A 15,457-nucleotide genomic window follows, 5' to 3' on the forward strand; every position below is an offset into this window, starting at 1 on the left:
GAATGTGCAGTAAGAACATAGTTGTAAACACATTCAAACTTCCCACAGATTGATGGTTTGATTAATGAAATCAAAGGCAGTCGCAAAAGAGAAGCATGAAATCCACACGTCAATTTGATTAAAATAGTATATAGATTATTTGAAACATTTAAAAAAATAAAATTAGTTTCATCAAATAAAAACATTTTAAGTTATTCATAAAATTTTCATAAACAAAAAAAACATTGCATGTAAAAACACACAATTCAAAATAACATATAATTAAGCAAAATTCAACCTTTTTTAAACATTGTTCTGTTATGTTTTGTCTAGATAGAGAAAAACAACTGGTCAATTTGCAAATTATACATGTATATGACAAAAGGTTTATATTCCAAATTTCAAGATGTTGTCTATCTTATCGTTTATTTCTTTAAGCATGTTAAAATGTTCAATTCTTGACAGCACCTGTTTCGTAGTACAGAATCATTCATGTAATTATTATGTCAATTTTTGAATTTATTCCACCTTTAACTCTTAAGAAGAAAAGGAACTTAACAACATTAAAAGAAAATAAAGGCATGATTACAAAATCCGAAAATCGGAAGAGAAGTTATAATTGCGTTTTCTTTTAGTTACACCATCTTTGAATATATATATATGCATATATATATATATATATATATATATACACAGACACACACTTTCTATTTATGTTTTCGTAAGTATTTTAATATTGCTACACAATCATGACAATGTTTCTGTCAATTAGTTATGAATAACTAAAGACCTCATCGGGTGATGTTGATTTTAAGAAACTCAAATCCTCAATTGAGGATTTGAGTTTCTTAAAATCAACAGCAATATTAAAATGTTTATTTAAATATAAATAAAAAGTAAATCTTGCTCTATTTATCATTGAGCACTCTTATATAATCCTTGTACAATTCATTGCTTTTATCTTTGAATATTCTTAACCTAGAATAATTATATATTTTCCTATTCTAATCTCAAATTTTTTTTCCCTTTCAAATCTGAATGTTTTCAAATCTGAATGTTTTCAAAGTTGGTGTTTTCTTTTTCCCTTGACATTCGTATAACACTGGCTTTTTTCTCCTCTTATGACGACAAGCATTTAGTTTCGAAATGCCATGGCCTAAAGAGGTTTCTCTCTTCTCTTTCTGAAATTGACTTAATAATGTAACTTGACTCTTTATCTTATTCTATTATGTATACACGGCAAAACGTTTCCCACATGTGTTTTGAATTTAATTGGTGGGGTGGGGGGGGGGCTATAAAAAATGATTTTTTTTTTTTTTTTTTTTTTTCAGAATTTACATATTTCACTTTCCTTTTATGTATTTTTTCTCTTGCAAATCCTTTTTCATTCCATATAATAAACATTCAGTTTTTTTAGGAACATGTATTTGTTCTTATTTAGTGGTTTTCCACTATTAAATGAAACGCGTGTAAGACATACTGCATAAAAAAAATTTATAAGTGAATTAACTACATAGTTTGGTTTTGGAATGATAACTACTGATATATTTATATAAGCCTTTTGTTGTTGACAATGCAATTAAAAAATATTAATTTCTTGTTTCAGACATTGTATCTGGAGTTTAAATTTTTTGTTTTGTTGATTTTTTTTTATGTATATTTTCTTGTTTAATTTTTCTATGATCTTGAATATTTATATTCGATGACATTTGTCTCTTGAATAGTGGGATTGTCTTCTGTCTTGTTATCAATATAAGTTTATTCATTATCTAATGTAATCGTCACGTCTTTATAATGTCATGTGTTAATATTTGTGATGTCACATTTATTTATGATGGCATTGTCATAAATGTAATTTTTCTGTCTTGTCATGACTGCCAGTCTATTAAATCAGTTGAATGCAAATCTAAAATATTTTAATTTAAATCAAATGGGAAATTGTTATATTAGTCCAATCAGAAAAACTCTTTATAAATTTGAGGAGTATTTAATACATAAAATATAATTTTTGACAAAACTCTTCTGCCTTATTACCTACCTTTGTATGAAACTTAAAATTGTACTTCGATTCTTTCTGACAATTAAAATATCTGTAAACTTTTCCTCCATTTTAAGATTAGAAAAAAAATATTCTTGTTTCTTTCTTATATCATTCAATCATGTCAATTGAATTCTGTAAGTCTTCTGTATTCTTGAAGAGCGTTTTTTTTTTATCATAAAGATTCACTTTTTTTTTTTTTTTTTTTTTTTTTTTTTTTCAATCAATCTATCAATTTGCAATAAATGCTTATTTGTAGAAGTCTTATTTTCTCACCAATATTTAAAAAAATATATAATACATCTTATTTGGGCTTAACCTTTCCATTTTGTAATAATTACATTTTTTTATTTTATTACTTTCTTTTTAAATTATAATTTATTTGAATTTATTTAATTGCAAAATATGTTTACATATTTTTATAATTTATTTGTTTTAAATGTTGCTTTGTTCAGATAATTTTTATTACAAATTTATTTTTTATTTATTTTTTTAAGCATTGCTTAATTGTAGCATTGGTATTATAAGTAAATGTGAATGTTTTTATGTTTGTGTTGTTTTAGTCAATATGGACATTTCTGTTAAAGCCGTTTTTATTAAATTATGTATAATCACATTCTTCATATCATATGAATCCAATGATTCTGTTGCTGGCATTGGTTTCCCTGATATTTTTCTAGTCAGAATTCTGTCTAGAAAGATATCGGATACTTACAGGAGAGACTATATGAAGGTTGTCAACATCCGAAGTGAAAGTGGGTTTTTTTTTTTTTTTTTTTTTTTTTTTTTTGTGTGTGTGTGTGAAACGAACTGGTTTTGAACTTGTGACACACAGGTTGGCAGTTTGTGTCATTAACCACTTGAACACAGTCACCTCTCAATATTTCTATTAAACAAGATTGACTTTTTTTTTTTTCCATTATAAATTTCGTTGTAAATAAAGAAGTTTTTAATTCAATTATCTCCCCTTTTGTAGATTGGTTGTTTGGAGTTTCTAAAGCTTGATTGCTCTGGCAGTCAATTTGCATAGGAGGAGGTGTCATTAGTATATGAATATTACTTTTTGAAAATGTCTCAAATTTAAGGCTTATACTTAAGGAGTCTTCAGAAGAAATTGAGATTCCGGAAATCTTGCTTAGTTGGTGCATAATGAATATGGATCAAATTTAATGTAAATCTTAATTATTTGATTTTTCAAATGAGAGGCTGCACCAATATTATGTACCCGAAAAGAATACTAAAATACGCCAAAGAAACTAAAATTTAAAAAAGCAAATAAATAAAAAACGGGAGGTGTCTGAATTTTCATGGTCTTTCACCCCCTTTGTATAAAATCAAATGTAGCTCATATTATGATCCCTAACGCCCATTAAAATACATAATGATCAGTTAATTAGTTTAGGACTAAATCCCTTACATATAAATGTATAAACATATCCCTAACTTTGTGTAGATATGAAAAAATATTTTTTATCAAATTGATATTTGATTTTCATGTTTTTCTACTAATTCTGTGTACAAACAAATAAAATCAACTTCAATAAAGAAAAGAAAAACATTTGCTACCATTTTTCATAAAAAAATATTCATCCAATGAAATTCCAGCATTCATAATAATCATAATCTTTTACTAAAACATTTCTCATTGGTTCTTAATTTTTTTAAATCATATTTAAGCTCCTCCCACATTGCATCACCATTAAAATGCCTTGTTCTCATTGGCTGAGTCCCTAAAGTTGTTGCATGCTTATTTGACAGCAATGTTTCTTTAAAGAAATACTTGATTCTTGCTTGTAAATAAAGCAGCAAACTGTGTGCTTAAAAAACTGTTGCCTTATCTCTGTTTACAGTGTCAACATGTTTTGTGTGACGATTCAAGTTAATGTATTTTTAATTAATAAAAGTAATTCGTTCAAAAATAAATGAAAGAATGTCAATTCAAATAGGAATTAAATAATAGTTTCTTTACACTTTCAGAATTACTAAAATGAATTAAAACTAATTTTTACCAAACACATTAGAATTTAATTTTTCTTGACAACTTGTATACTTTTAAAATGTGGATTTTTTATACAATACCAAAATATCTTTTGCTATAGTAAAAAAAAAAAAATTTAATTAGTTTACCTACAACAATCGTTACCATAGTAACAATTTGAAAAAAAATTATACAAGAGGGTTAAGTCATATTTTAATCTGCAAATAATTATCTCCCCTTCTATAATATGAATACCAGTAGGTATCTCATTGCCAATGCTATCATCTATCTGTATAAATGCTAGGTACGCCCTGAAATGGAGTACTATTGTCACATCTGGACAGGAGTTGCTCGCTGTGCCCTATTAAACCTTGATAGAGTTCAAGACCAACTTCAAAACCTAATAGGTGATGCCCTTTTTTCTTCCCTGCAACCTCTTTCCCGCAGAAGAGATGTTGCACGCCTGTCTCTGATCTATTGTTATTTTCATGACAAATGCTCGACAGAACTCCAGTCTAAGGTTTTGCCCCTTACCAAACTTTCACAAAAAGCATTTGGCTAAAACCACTATAAACGATTTCCCCCACACTCTATCTGTGCCTAAATCTAAATACAGATTCCATAAACAAAGCTTCTTTCCAGAACTGCTCGCTATCCTGCTTCCCAGTTGAATACAACATGGTAACCTTTAAGTCGAATGTAAACCAGTTCTTGTTAAGCCGTCCCCATAAATAATCAAATTCTACTCGATTTACCCCATTAATGATTGCTACACTACCAACTTACATTCATTAACCCTTATCCTTGAGTGACCTTCGGCCCTTGATAAGTGGTGACTCTCAAGTCACCATTTATCAAGTACCCAAGTAAAAAACAAAAAGACTAAGAATTATTTTATTTATTTAGTTATTTTTTTTTACAAAGACGTCACCACTTATCAAGGCCCGAAGACCAGTCGAGGATAAGAGTTAATGAGTGTACAGTAGTCAATGTGACAATATCGTAGTAATCGTTAGTCGTGGAAATTTGCTAAATTTATGTTGGGGAAGGGGGTTAAATTATATTTGTAAGGTAGACAACTCTTTTGAATTAAAAATAAGTTATTCCCCTTGTTCTGTTTGATTTTTTTGGTAATTTAATAAAGATGTTTCGTAATCTAGATTGTCTTGACTTAAGTAAATTTTTAAATAAATTGTAGAAAGTGTGTGATTATATTGCCAATAATGTGGTACAACAATAGCAAATGAATATTGTCTAGTCAATAACAGAAATTGAATTTCCAGCTTATATGCTATTTGGGCCAAACTTGGAAAATCAGACAAGATAACTCTATATAAACTGACGTGTAAGTCGAGTATGTTAAAGTTATTTTTATATGATACATAAAAATTGAACCAATAAAAAAAAAATCAAATCTGTAACAAAAGTTGAAATATTCAATATATTTATGATGCAACTATTTGTTGAATCAAATATTTATGGCCTATAAAATATTTTCATATACTCTTAAACCGTAACATTTTTAAATTGCTATTTCAAAAATAAAAATTGATTAGGCATATTTTTATATACTAAACCAAACAATGTTTTGTTTAAGATATGAGGAGAACATGGAAAAAATGTTCTTTAATTAAGGAACATAGATGAACCATGGTACTTTGGTACTATTTCAAGTCAGAACTTTCCTTCAAGTTATAAAGACTTTAAAGTTTCCCTCAATTTTCAAATGGTTATCAATTAAAAACTGATTAAGATGGCTGACTTGTTTACTATGTCATGACTCTTTTAAATTCATAAATAACTGATGAATAAAAAAAAACTTCTGGCTAAAGTTAAAGTTTAATAGCAAAAACCTAGTATCATCAATTATTTGCGCTCCTAAATAAAAAGGGGGGGGGGTATTTTTTGTCCAGTGCCCACCCCATCATATTAAATAAACCAATATTTTTGTACTTTTGTTTTGGAAATATCCCAGTTAAAGTCTGGAACTTTATCTTTGTCTTAGAAAATGCATGCAAATGTCCGTTATGTTTATTGTATGTTAATTGTATTATTGAATATTCAGTGTTATGTATTTGGAAAACCAAGTAAAAAAAAAAAAAAAAATTACCACAAATTTCGCTTCAACCTAACAATGGCCAGACTAACTGAATCCTATAAACAAATCTTTTTAAATTTAACTGAATTCCTTTTGATAAGGTTTTGGATCATGATGCACTAAGACAAAAACTTATGAAAATAAATTTGTTAAATAATAGCAATATCGTTATATTGATCCCAACGTTATTTTTCTTCTTCTTTTTTTTAAACTCCTCTAATAAATGTTGATATATATATATATATATATATATATATATATATATATATATATACAGGGTGTGTAAGGTATCTGAGAACGCTTTTAAACACTTTGAAAAAGAACACAAAAAAAAAACAGAAAATGAAACGGTTAAATTGTTGAAATTAACAATTTCTTGTAACCAAACAAAACAAATATTAATCTATGTTTCATTCTGTATATATCCTCCTTTGGCCTTTATCACCGACTCAACTCAAGTTCAAAAATGACTACAAACTTTGATCAGCTGGCCTTTATGTTCTCCATTGGTCAGGCTATTGCTTCCATCAGAGAGGATTTGGTGTTATGAGGATGCTTATTAACTTTTCAACAATGCACCACATCTAATCATGCAAAGGATTAAGGTCTGCTGAGTTAGAAGGCTATAAATTTAACGTGATATGATCATGAAAATTCTCAGCCATCTAATCCTGGTTTTTGAGAGCTTTATAGAATGGCGCTGATGCTTGTTGGAAGATATAGGCCCTCCCATTAGCTATGTTGTCTATCCAATACTTAACAATGGTTTGGAGAGTCTTGACATAGAGATCTGAATTGACGCTAAGGCCCTGTGGAAAAAAAATGAGTAGGCATGATGTGCCCTTCACTGCTAACACCGAAAACCATCACTGGCACATTTCAGAAATCTTGCAATTTCTGAATTGCTACGTTTCACTTTTCTAGACATTATTACAGCATGTCTTTTCATTTTATGAGTTATAGGAGTATCTGTCATGGGATCTTCTGACAGCAAAAAACATTGTTTTTAATATAAATTACAAAAATATGTCCTCAAATACCTTACACAGCCTATATATATATATATATATATATATATATATATATATATATACGCGTTTAGGAGCACAAAAGAATCCAAATACTTCACCTATCCTTCACTATTTTTTGCGTTTACTATATCTTCTGGTGATAAGAAGGAAGCAGATGTCTTCATTTAGAAAATCTCATAAAAGAACTTATAAGGACAGTTTTGGATTTTATATGAAATATTTAAAATCATTGCATTTAAATAATCCTAACACATATTATGCAAGTTAGCAAGAAAGTTGTGCATGTATTTATTTTTTAAAAAAATTATTTTTCTTAAAGTAGAGATCCTCAAAAGAAGCTTAATAATTAAACCCATAAAAGTTTTTACTTGGTCTCCAAATAGATTTTTTTTGTTTTTGTTTTCTCGTGTCCTGTCTCTGTTTGTTTTTGGCCTCCCAGGAATGGCCATTGTATCCCTTTATTCCTGTGGCTCCCTCCGAGAAATACATCTACCACTGCCGTGGCTGCATGCTGTGATCGTCAGCCTGATATGTTCACTTACTGTTTGTTTGCAGACCTCGACTTAACGCCCACGGAGGGCAGCTGCGACAGCGACAAATACTTCACGATTCCCCGTAACAACAGCGACATGGTCAGTGCCTACAAGGCTGAAGTAGCCACTAAGCGACCTGCGTCCACAGCAGGTGTGTCTCTTAAGGAGTCGACATCACTGTCGAACCTCAGCATCGTATCAGTGGAACTCTACTATCTTCCTTCCCTTCCACAACTGTTAGCGCCCAAATTAATGTGGATTCTATTTTTTGTTTTTTTTTTTGTGTGTTTGGCCTTGTCTTCAATACGTTCCAATTCTCTGCTTGCTTTTCTTTTTTGCTACCAACAGCTTTTCTTTTTTTAAATTTTTTTTTTTTTTAATTTATTTTTAAATTTATTTGCGGACTGTTATCATCTTCAAAGTTGTCGTCTCACCACGTTTTGGCCCACTAATCCTCTGGCCTGCTTTGGGTAGGATTGAAACCACTTTCTTCAAACAATGCTCACTTGGAACGGTAGTAAAACAACAATTATGAAGATGAGGATAACAGTTCGCCAATAAATATACAAATTACTTATATCAAAAGATTCCAATATGAGTTTTTTTTTTTTACTTTAATAATTTTTCTTCTATTTAGAGACAATCACTAAAATGTATACATTTCGAATTAGAATTAAAAGTAGGAAAAAAAAGTTTTATCATACAAACGTTAAAATTAAGATATGCATGTTACTAACTAAACCTTATGTCTAGAATCCTTATTCCAATTTGGATCAAAGTATATGATTTTGTTTCTAGAACAAAGTCTAAAATTTGGGGCTCAAGTTTAAGGCATCTTAACAAAAGATTGTAATATAGTGAATCAGATTTTTTAGGGTTCGTTTTACAATTTACAGAGGTTAAAAAAAAAACAAATACATAACAAATGTTACCAAAGACAAGATAATTTACTTTTCTACTTATCTGAGTAAGATTTTAGTGTTTTTATTTTATGTAAAATGTTTATTCGGTTCGAAAAATAAGTGACATTGAACACCACTGGAGAACAAGAAAAAAAAGTCCACAATGTCTCTTTACATATTTAAAGTCTCGACAAAGATTTAAAAAAAAAAAAAAAAAAAGTGGTAGAAACCGACCCAATAAACATCATGGTAACATTTATTGGGTGGGTTCCTACCATCATTTTGTTTTATTTCTTATTTTGGAGTCTTTGTCAAGTCTTCAAAGACATGACTCATTTTTTTTCTTGTTCTGCAGTAGCACTAAATATTACTTGTTTATCGAATCGAACAAACATTTTACATTTAATAAAAACTTATTCAGTTAGGTAGAAAACTTATCTTACGTTTGATAACATTTATATATTTCTTTTTTGACAACTTTTTGTACCTTTGTGGATTGTAATACAAAATCGATTTTTTAAATTAAAAAATTTTTTTTTTTTTAATTCTGCTATTAAATACACTTTTTTTTTTTATAGGCGCCCTGGTTGATTCCTAAGAATCACCGAGTATGCCTCGATGTTAAAAACAAAAACAACAAAAAAAATAGCAATTCATTTCAATGAATTAAATTTTCATTCCATCTCACCCAACCAATGTTGAGTAAATCCTTGAGCCCCATGTGTAAAATTTAACATTATAGAATGTAAATAACAATAACAGGATTCACACAAGCTTGAAAAACCCTTGAATTTTGATTTTTGTCTTGAAAAGGCCTTATTTCTATTATCTTGAAAAATCCTTGAAAATATTAAAATTGCCTTGAAAAGGGTTTGAAAATAGTATTTATGTCCAGTAAAAGTTTGTTACAATATTAAATATAAAAAATACCATTAAACTATTTTTTAAATATTGAAAATAAAATCAAAATACAGTGTTTTGAAATTACATTGTATTATTGTGGATACAATAGTTACGCCCCTTTATCACGAAACTATCTGATATTTTCCATATATTAACATTGTGCAGTTTTGTGGTAAGTGAACGTAACTCATATATCCACAATACAGGAAATTCAAAATTAACATTTAATCTCGTTTGCTTGGCCAAAGATAAGTAGGTAAGGGAATGTAAAAAGAATTGTCGACATTGTTGTGTATGTAAATGAAAATGACGTTTTAAATTAAGTTTTTTTGGTTCATTGCTTATATATTAGATTTTGTTTGGAGAAAGCCTTGGAAATATTTGGAAAGTTCTGGAAAATGGAGATTAAAAATCTGAATAATAACAGCAATGTAATTTAATATTATGAAATGTTAAATAATAATAACAGTAATATTATTTAATATTATAGAATGTAAAATAATAACAGTAATATAATATTATAAAATGCAAAATAACAATGACAGCAATATAATTTAATGTAAAATAACAATAACAACGGCAATATATAGGCTGCACACAAAAGGACATAGGATTCCTGTGGCAGTGTTGTGTCTAGCACCTACCTAGTATATATGTTTTAATAAAAAAAAAATTTAGAACATAAAATATTGCTTTTGAAATTCACTTTAATGTTGATGGATGGCACAAGATTACTTGTCAAGAGTTCTGATAAATATTAATCGCAACTACATGATAAATACACTAGGAAGTTCAACAATAAAATAATCATCAAGTGATGCAAACAAGAGACAATTTTTCTTCTGCATGCAATTTGTCGGCCATCTTTTTTTCTTGGTGTTTTTTTTTTTTTTTTTTTTTTGCTTTTTGTGTTGTCCATCTATTGTGCAATGTTATACTTCTGCAATTATTCCTTTTCTTGTAGCGACCAACTACTCACGTCCTCCTGCCCCCAGTCTTTTCTCATACCTCTGACTGAACCCCTATGCTTCTTTTTGCAACCCTAATTTGTTAACCCTTGGTGCTAGAATTCAGTCCTCCTAACCTCACATTACACTTTTGTAACCATCTCCAAGATACATGCAGGGAAATTCCAAGGGTTAAATTTTTTTTTTTTTTCCGACTTTAATCAAATGCTTTTGTAAATGGATGATGAACAAAATAAAACAAAAAACAAATACTTTTTGATTATATAAATTTTTTTTTTTCATACATTTATCAGTGAAACTTTAAGTGTGTGTCTGTATGGAATGAATTGATAAATAAGTAAACAGACTAATTAAAAGTATTGACACCTAAACATGTTTGAAGAGTTTATAGGCTGCGATATTCCAATTTAAATTGTCAAATGTTTGTCATGGCCAGAAAGTTTGTAAACAAAATCTCATTGATTCAGCTTAAACATTTTTTTATAAACAAACAAAAATTTTGTTTAAAAGATTCTCAGTTTAAGTACGAAGAAAAAAAAAACCCCGGAGAATTTTTTCCCTTGCATTGTATCTAGACCGTCTGTCATTTCATCTTATTTGTGCCACAAATATACTTCATTTTTTTTTTTTTTTTTTTTTTTTTGTTAACACTATAGTCTCTTTTTTTTTTTTTTCATTGAAAGTGATATTTTATTGTGTAAATAATTATACATCTCTTTTTTTGTTATCTTTCTAATGATCATTTTATCATTCTTTTTCTAAATATTTAATATTTTGTTTATTATCTTTAATGTTCACAATGTTATGTTTTTTTATATGCAATTTAAGTTTGTTTGTTTTTTGTTTGTTTGTTTTTTTTGTTTTTTTTACTCACTATTCTTATTGAATACTTTTATCTTCAGGATGAACAGTATTTTTTCCCCTAAATTTTCAATCTGAAAAACTATTTGATCATCACCTCAAAATGAATTATTTAATATACATTGAAAATAATGCTGATTTCATAAATGTTCATAAATTATCAGATAATAGAATTCTTATCCCCTTTGCTAAAAAATGAGAAAATATTTATAGGTGGCATTTTCAGTTTGTGGCATAGCAATTAGTGCACTGAGTTGCTGAGCTAATAAAAATTGAGCTTTATATAAACTGGTTTGAGAGACATGAAGGAGAATCTCTGGTTTCGATTTGAGTTTATTGTTTCGCTCAGAAGGCTCACATATTAAGGAATTTTGATAAGGTTGATTTAGGCAGTTTTTATAAATTGTACATTTTAACGACTTTGGATATCGTTGCAACAATTTCCATCAATTCCAGGTTAAACCTCAATCCTATATTGCATCTAGTCCTCATTAATAGTTTGAACAGATTCTTGTTTCACAGTATGCGAGGTAATATGCTCCAAAAAAGTGGAGGGGTAGGCTTATTAATGCCCTTCACGTGAGGTTATATAAGCTCAACACAAATATATTTTAAGATTTTCAATTTTATCAACAGACATAGATGTCAAAAATGACACTTGGAAGTACATGTTAAAAAGACCATGCATTGCGTGTCGTCTTTGTGAGGGGGCAAATTCAATTTTTATATTTTCATACTGAATAAATAAACGCAAGGATCAATAGTTTCAATTAATTTGTTATTAACAATACTGATAGCATAGGTGGTTGCATGGACCAGTTAAACAAGGGAGATAATCCAGTAGGAAAAAGGTCGCTTTTGGGGAATAAGAATAAAAATCGAAATATTTCATATCAATTAAAATCAATTGTCATGTCGAAATTGGTAAAATATCCAAAAATTATAAAAAAAATTATAAAGTAGAAAATTAATTATTAATGAAAATAGTTTTCAAAGATATCAGGTTATGCTTTAATAATAGACGAGTTCATAGCCTAGCAGGGGAGGTAACTGCAGTCTTACATTTGAATGGTAGATCAAAGAATTGTGAAATTACATGTTTTAAGTAATAATGAAGTAATATTAAACTAATTGCGACATGACAATTAAATAGATGACGTTGGTTTTAGTTGAAATTGTTATAAAAATGAAGTAAATATCATTTTTTAATGGAAACTCAATTTTGTGGCTTTCAATTTTTGTTCTTATCCTGAAGAAGCACCGGAGAACGTATATTTTACAGAAATTTAATCTCTCAACAAAGTGAACTATTTAATTGGATAAGAAAAGCCAAACAAGAAACAAATGAAATCTAATTTGTGAAATAAAAGTTGGATAATTATAAAAAAAAAAAAGTCTGAACTTTATCGTGCAAGAAGTAAAAAATAGACTCTTCCAATTCAATAGCAGATCAAGTTTATTATATAAAATAACTTCTTTTTTTTTTCTTAAGTTTTAAGTCTGCATTTATCAAACTGTAAAGGTAGTCGTGACACTACTCCTTAATTCCCGGATCGAATATTCAGTATTTTGTTGGGTATACATAAATACTTAGTTATCAAAATAGTTATTTATTGATATATTTCTGCAGTATGTTCAGACAAAGTTGAGAAAATGAACAGTAAACTTTTTTATTATAAATCTGAATGTATATAAAAAAACAAACATTTTCTGCACATTTGAACATATAATTCAGTACCGAATTAGGCAACAAAATTTTCAATTTCATCAAAATGGCTACTTTCTGCTGTTAATCTTGATAATAAATATTATCTTAAAGAGTCTGAAAAAAACAAAAACAAATATCATTTTAAATTAATAAATTTTACTTATTTTAAACTCGCAGGTCTTCCTGTGTCCAAACCACCAGCATCTGGAGCTTCACGACGAGCCAGTGGTTCTAAACCACCACCACCAGTCAGGAGGTCCTCATCTGTATCGACAGGCTCTGTTGGGCTGCCACCAACTATGCACATGCTACGGTCATCCCCCTCCAAACAAGCGGCGCCTAGCTCCCCGGGACAGCAGTCCCCACAGCAAGCATCGCCTCAGCAGATACTAACCCAACAACAGATCCAACAACAGCAGCAGCAACAGCTATTGTTGAAACAACAGTTGCAGCAGCAGCAACTACTGTTACAACAGCAACTGCAGTCACAGGGTATTTCGTTGCAGCAAGTTCAGTTGCGACACCCCAAGACTTCAGCCCCAAACTCTTTACAACAATTACCGCAGCACACCCAACACGTACATCAACAGCCTCAACAACAGCAGCCTTCCCCGGCGTCGCCCATGAAACTACTACCCCAGCAAGATCCACCCATGCAAAGGTCTCCTGTGGTGCAGAAACATACTCGCAATACGGATAGCCCACCAAACCCCATGCTACTGCGGGACACTGATCTTGGGCCAAACAGTGGTATCACTGGTGGTATCGGCCTACACTATGCCACTCCACGGACAAACAGTGCCAAAGTGGTTATCGATTATGCCACACCTGAGATTTCCAAACCTATAAAAGCACCCCTAACAGCGGCTCGACCCCCTGCGTCCCCATCCCCCTCGGTGTCGAATACGCCCACTCCAGAGAGTACCCGAAGATCGAGCGTTATTGACACTTTCAGTGCGAAAGGTAAACTGGAGCGACCATTGTCGAGGGATGGAGGTGGCGAGGAGGAGACTGATGACCGGGGCTTTCAGCTGCCGCCACCTCCCACCGAGGAGGAGTTGGCCGCCATGGGGGTCGCACCGCATCCCCAGAATATACCTATGAACACGGTATTGTCTGAGATGAAGACTGCTCAAAGACTGCGTAGACTTTCTACAGACAATTCAGAGTGCTAAACTTCGAAGAGACACTTTAAAAAAAAAAGAAATTTTCTTTTAAGTAAAAAAAAAAAAAAAAAAAAAAATTTTTCTTCTTTTTATGAATTTTTTTCTTTGTTTATAATTTTACTTACCCTCCACTCCCCCCCCACCTTTCTACTTTGCCAGACTTTTTGAGAAGGAAAAATTTATTTTTTATTTTTTGTTGTTTATTCTACTTTCCATCAATTCTTGTTCTTTTGAATGTTTAAAAAAAAAACAAGGCATCAGGAATGTTCAATTGATTTGGCGATGATTCTGTGCCCTAGAACCCCCCCCCCTTCCTCTTTCCTTGCCTGTCACACAAAAACGAGGTCTGTCCAAAAGTGTCCGATGAATCCGCGTTCATAGGTTTTCATGTTCGGAATATATTTTCTGATTAACATTTATGATACCTTTCTGGATCTCTCCTTGAATAAATAATTTAAAAAATGTTGGAAATGATTTAATTGTTAAGGTATTCCAAGTAATTATTTAATTAAATGATGGGTAAAAAAAAAAAAAAAAAATCTAAAGTAACAAATGAAAGCAAAGGGTTCATTTTAAGTAAGTTATCTCCCCTTAGAAGATCTTCTTTCAACTGCATTCATTCGGAGTGTTGATAAAATTTGAAATGTAATAAAACAGCAAAATTATCCGTTTGATAAAATCTTGGCAAGATTTAGAAAATGAACAAATTTTGTTATTTGAAAGAAAATTTCTTTTCGGGGTCATTTTACTGAAATAAACCAACTTTTATTAATTATTTTAAAATTGTTATTTAAAGACCATGTTTTATTCAATACTATTATTGTTTGTGGGATTTATTTTTTATGCAAGATTTGTCGGTGCTTAATGAATTCGACAAACAAACAAAAAAGACTATGGGTTGAGGGGGTGGGGACTCTTCTTGTTTGTTTCGCGTTACTTGGAAACTTGACAATTTTCACGTGACGGAACTGAAATCTCAAATAAAAAGCAAAGAAAGGAAATAAAAATGAAAAAAAACTTTTAAAAAAACTCATCAAATATGATCAACACATTTTAAGCAATAGAAAAATGACAGGGGATTAATAAAATGAAGGTAGAGATTTTTAAGAGAGTGGGTCCAATCAGGCTCTTTTTCTCTCCTCTTCATCCTCTCATGCTGTCTATGTTTATTTCTCGCTCTCTCTCATATATATATATATATATATATATATATATAATAAATAATTAAGAGGCTAACATTTGTTATATATAATATATATCTTGGTCACTATTAAAATATTTCTCTGGTTGTC

General features: G+C 30.1%; 1 protein-coding gene across 50 annotated transcripts in view; it reads left to right on the top strand.

Moving 5' to 3' along the window:
- LOC145246585 (protein MTSS 1-like) overlaps positions 1-14,704 on the top strand; it is a 395,811-nt gene extending 381,107 nt beyond the window's left edge. For 43 of the 50 annotated variants that reach the window (XM_080108226.1, XM_080108203.1, XM_080108204.1 and 40 more), the window contains 2 exons: positions 7,680-7,808; positions 13,177-14,704. In XM_080108226.1, the coding sequence (XP_079964352.1) occupies positions 7,680-7,808; positions 13,177-14,174 (1,127 nt within the window). In that variant the 3' untranslated portion in view covers positions 14,175-14,704. The remainder of the gene's footprint in view (positions 1-7,679; positions 7,809-13,176) is intronic. The other 7 variants (XM_080108246.1, XM_080108238.1, XM_080108243.1 and 4 more) reach the window with 1 other exon arrangement.
- Positions 14,705-15,457: the final 753 nt, after the last annotated feature.

This window comes from Euprymna scolopes, chromosome 24, assembly GCF_053919585.1.
Source record: "Euprymna scolopes isolate OS-2025 chromosome 24, ASM5391958v1, whole genome shotgun sequence".
NCBI classification, from domain to species: Eukaryota; Metazoa; Mollusca; class Cephalopoda; order Sepiida; family Sepiolidae; genus Euprymna; species Euprymna scolopes.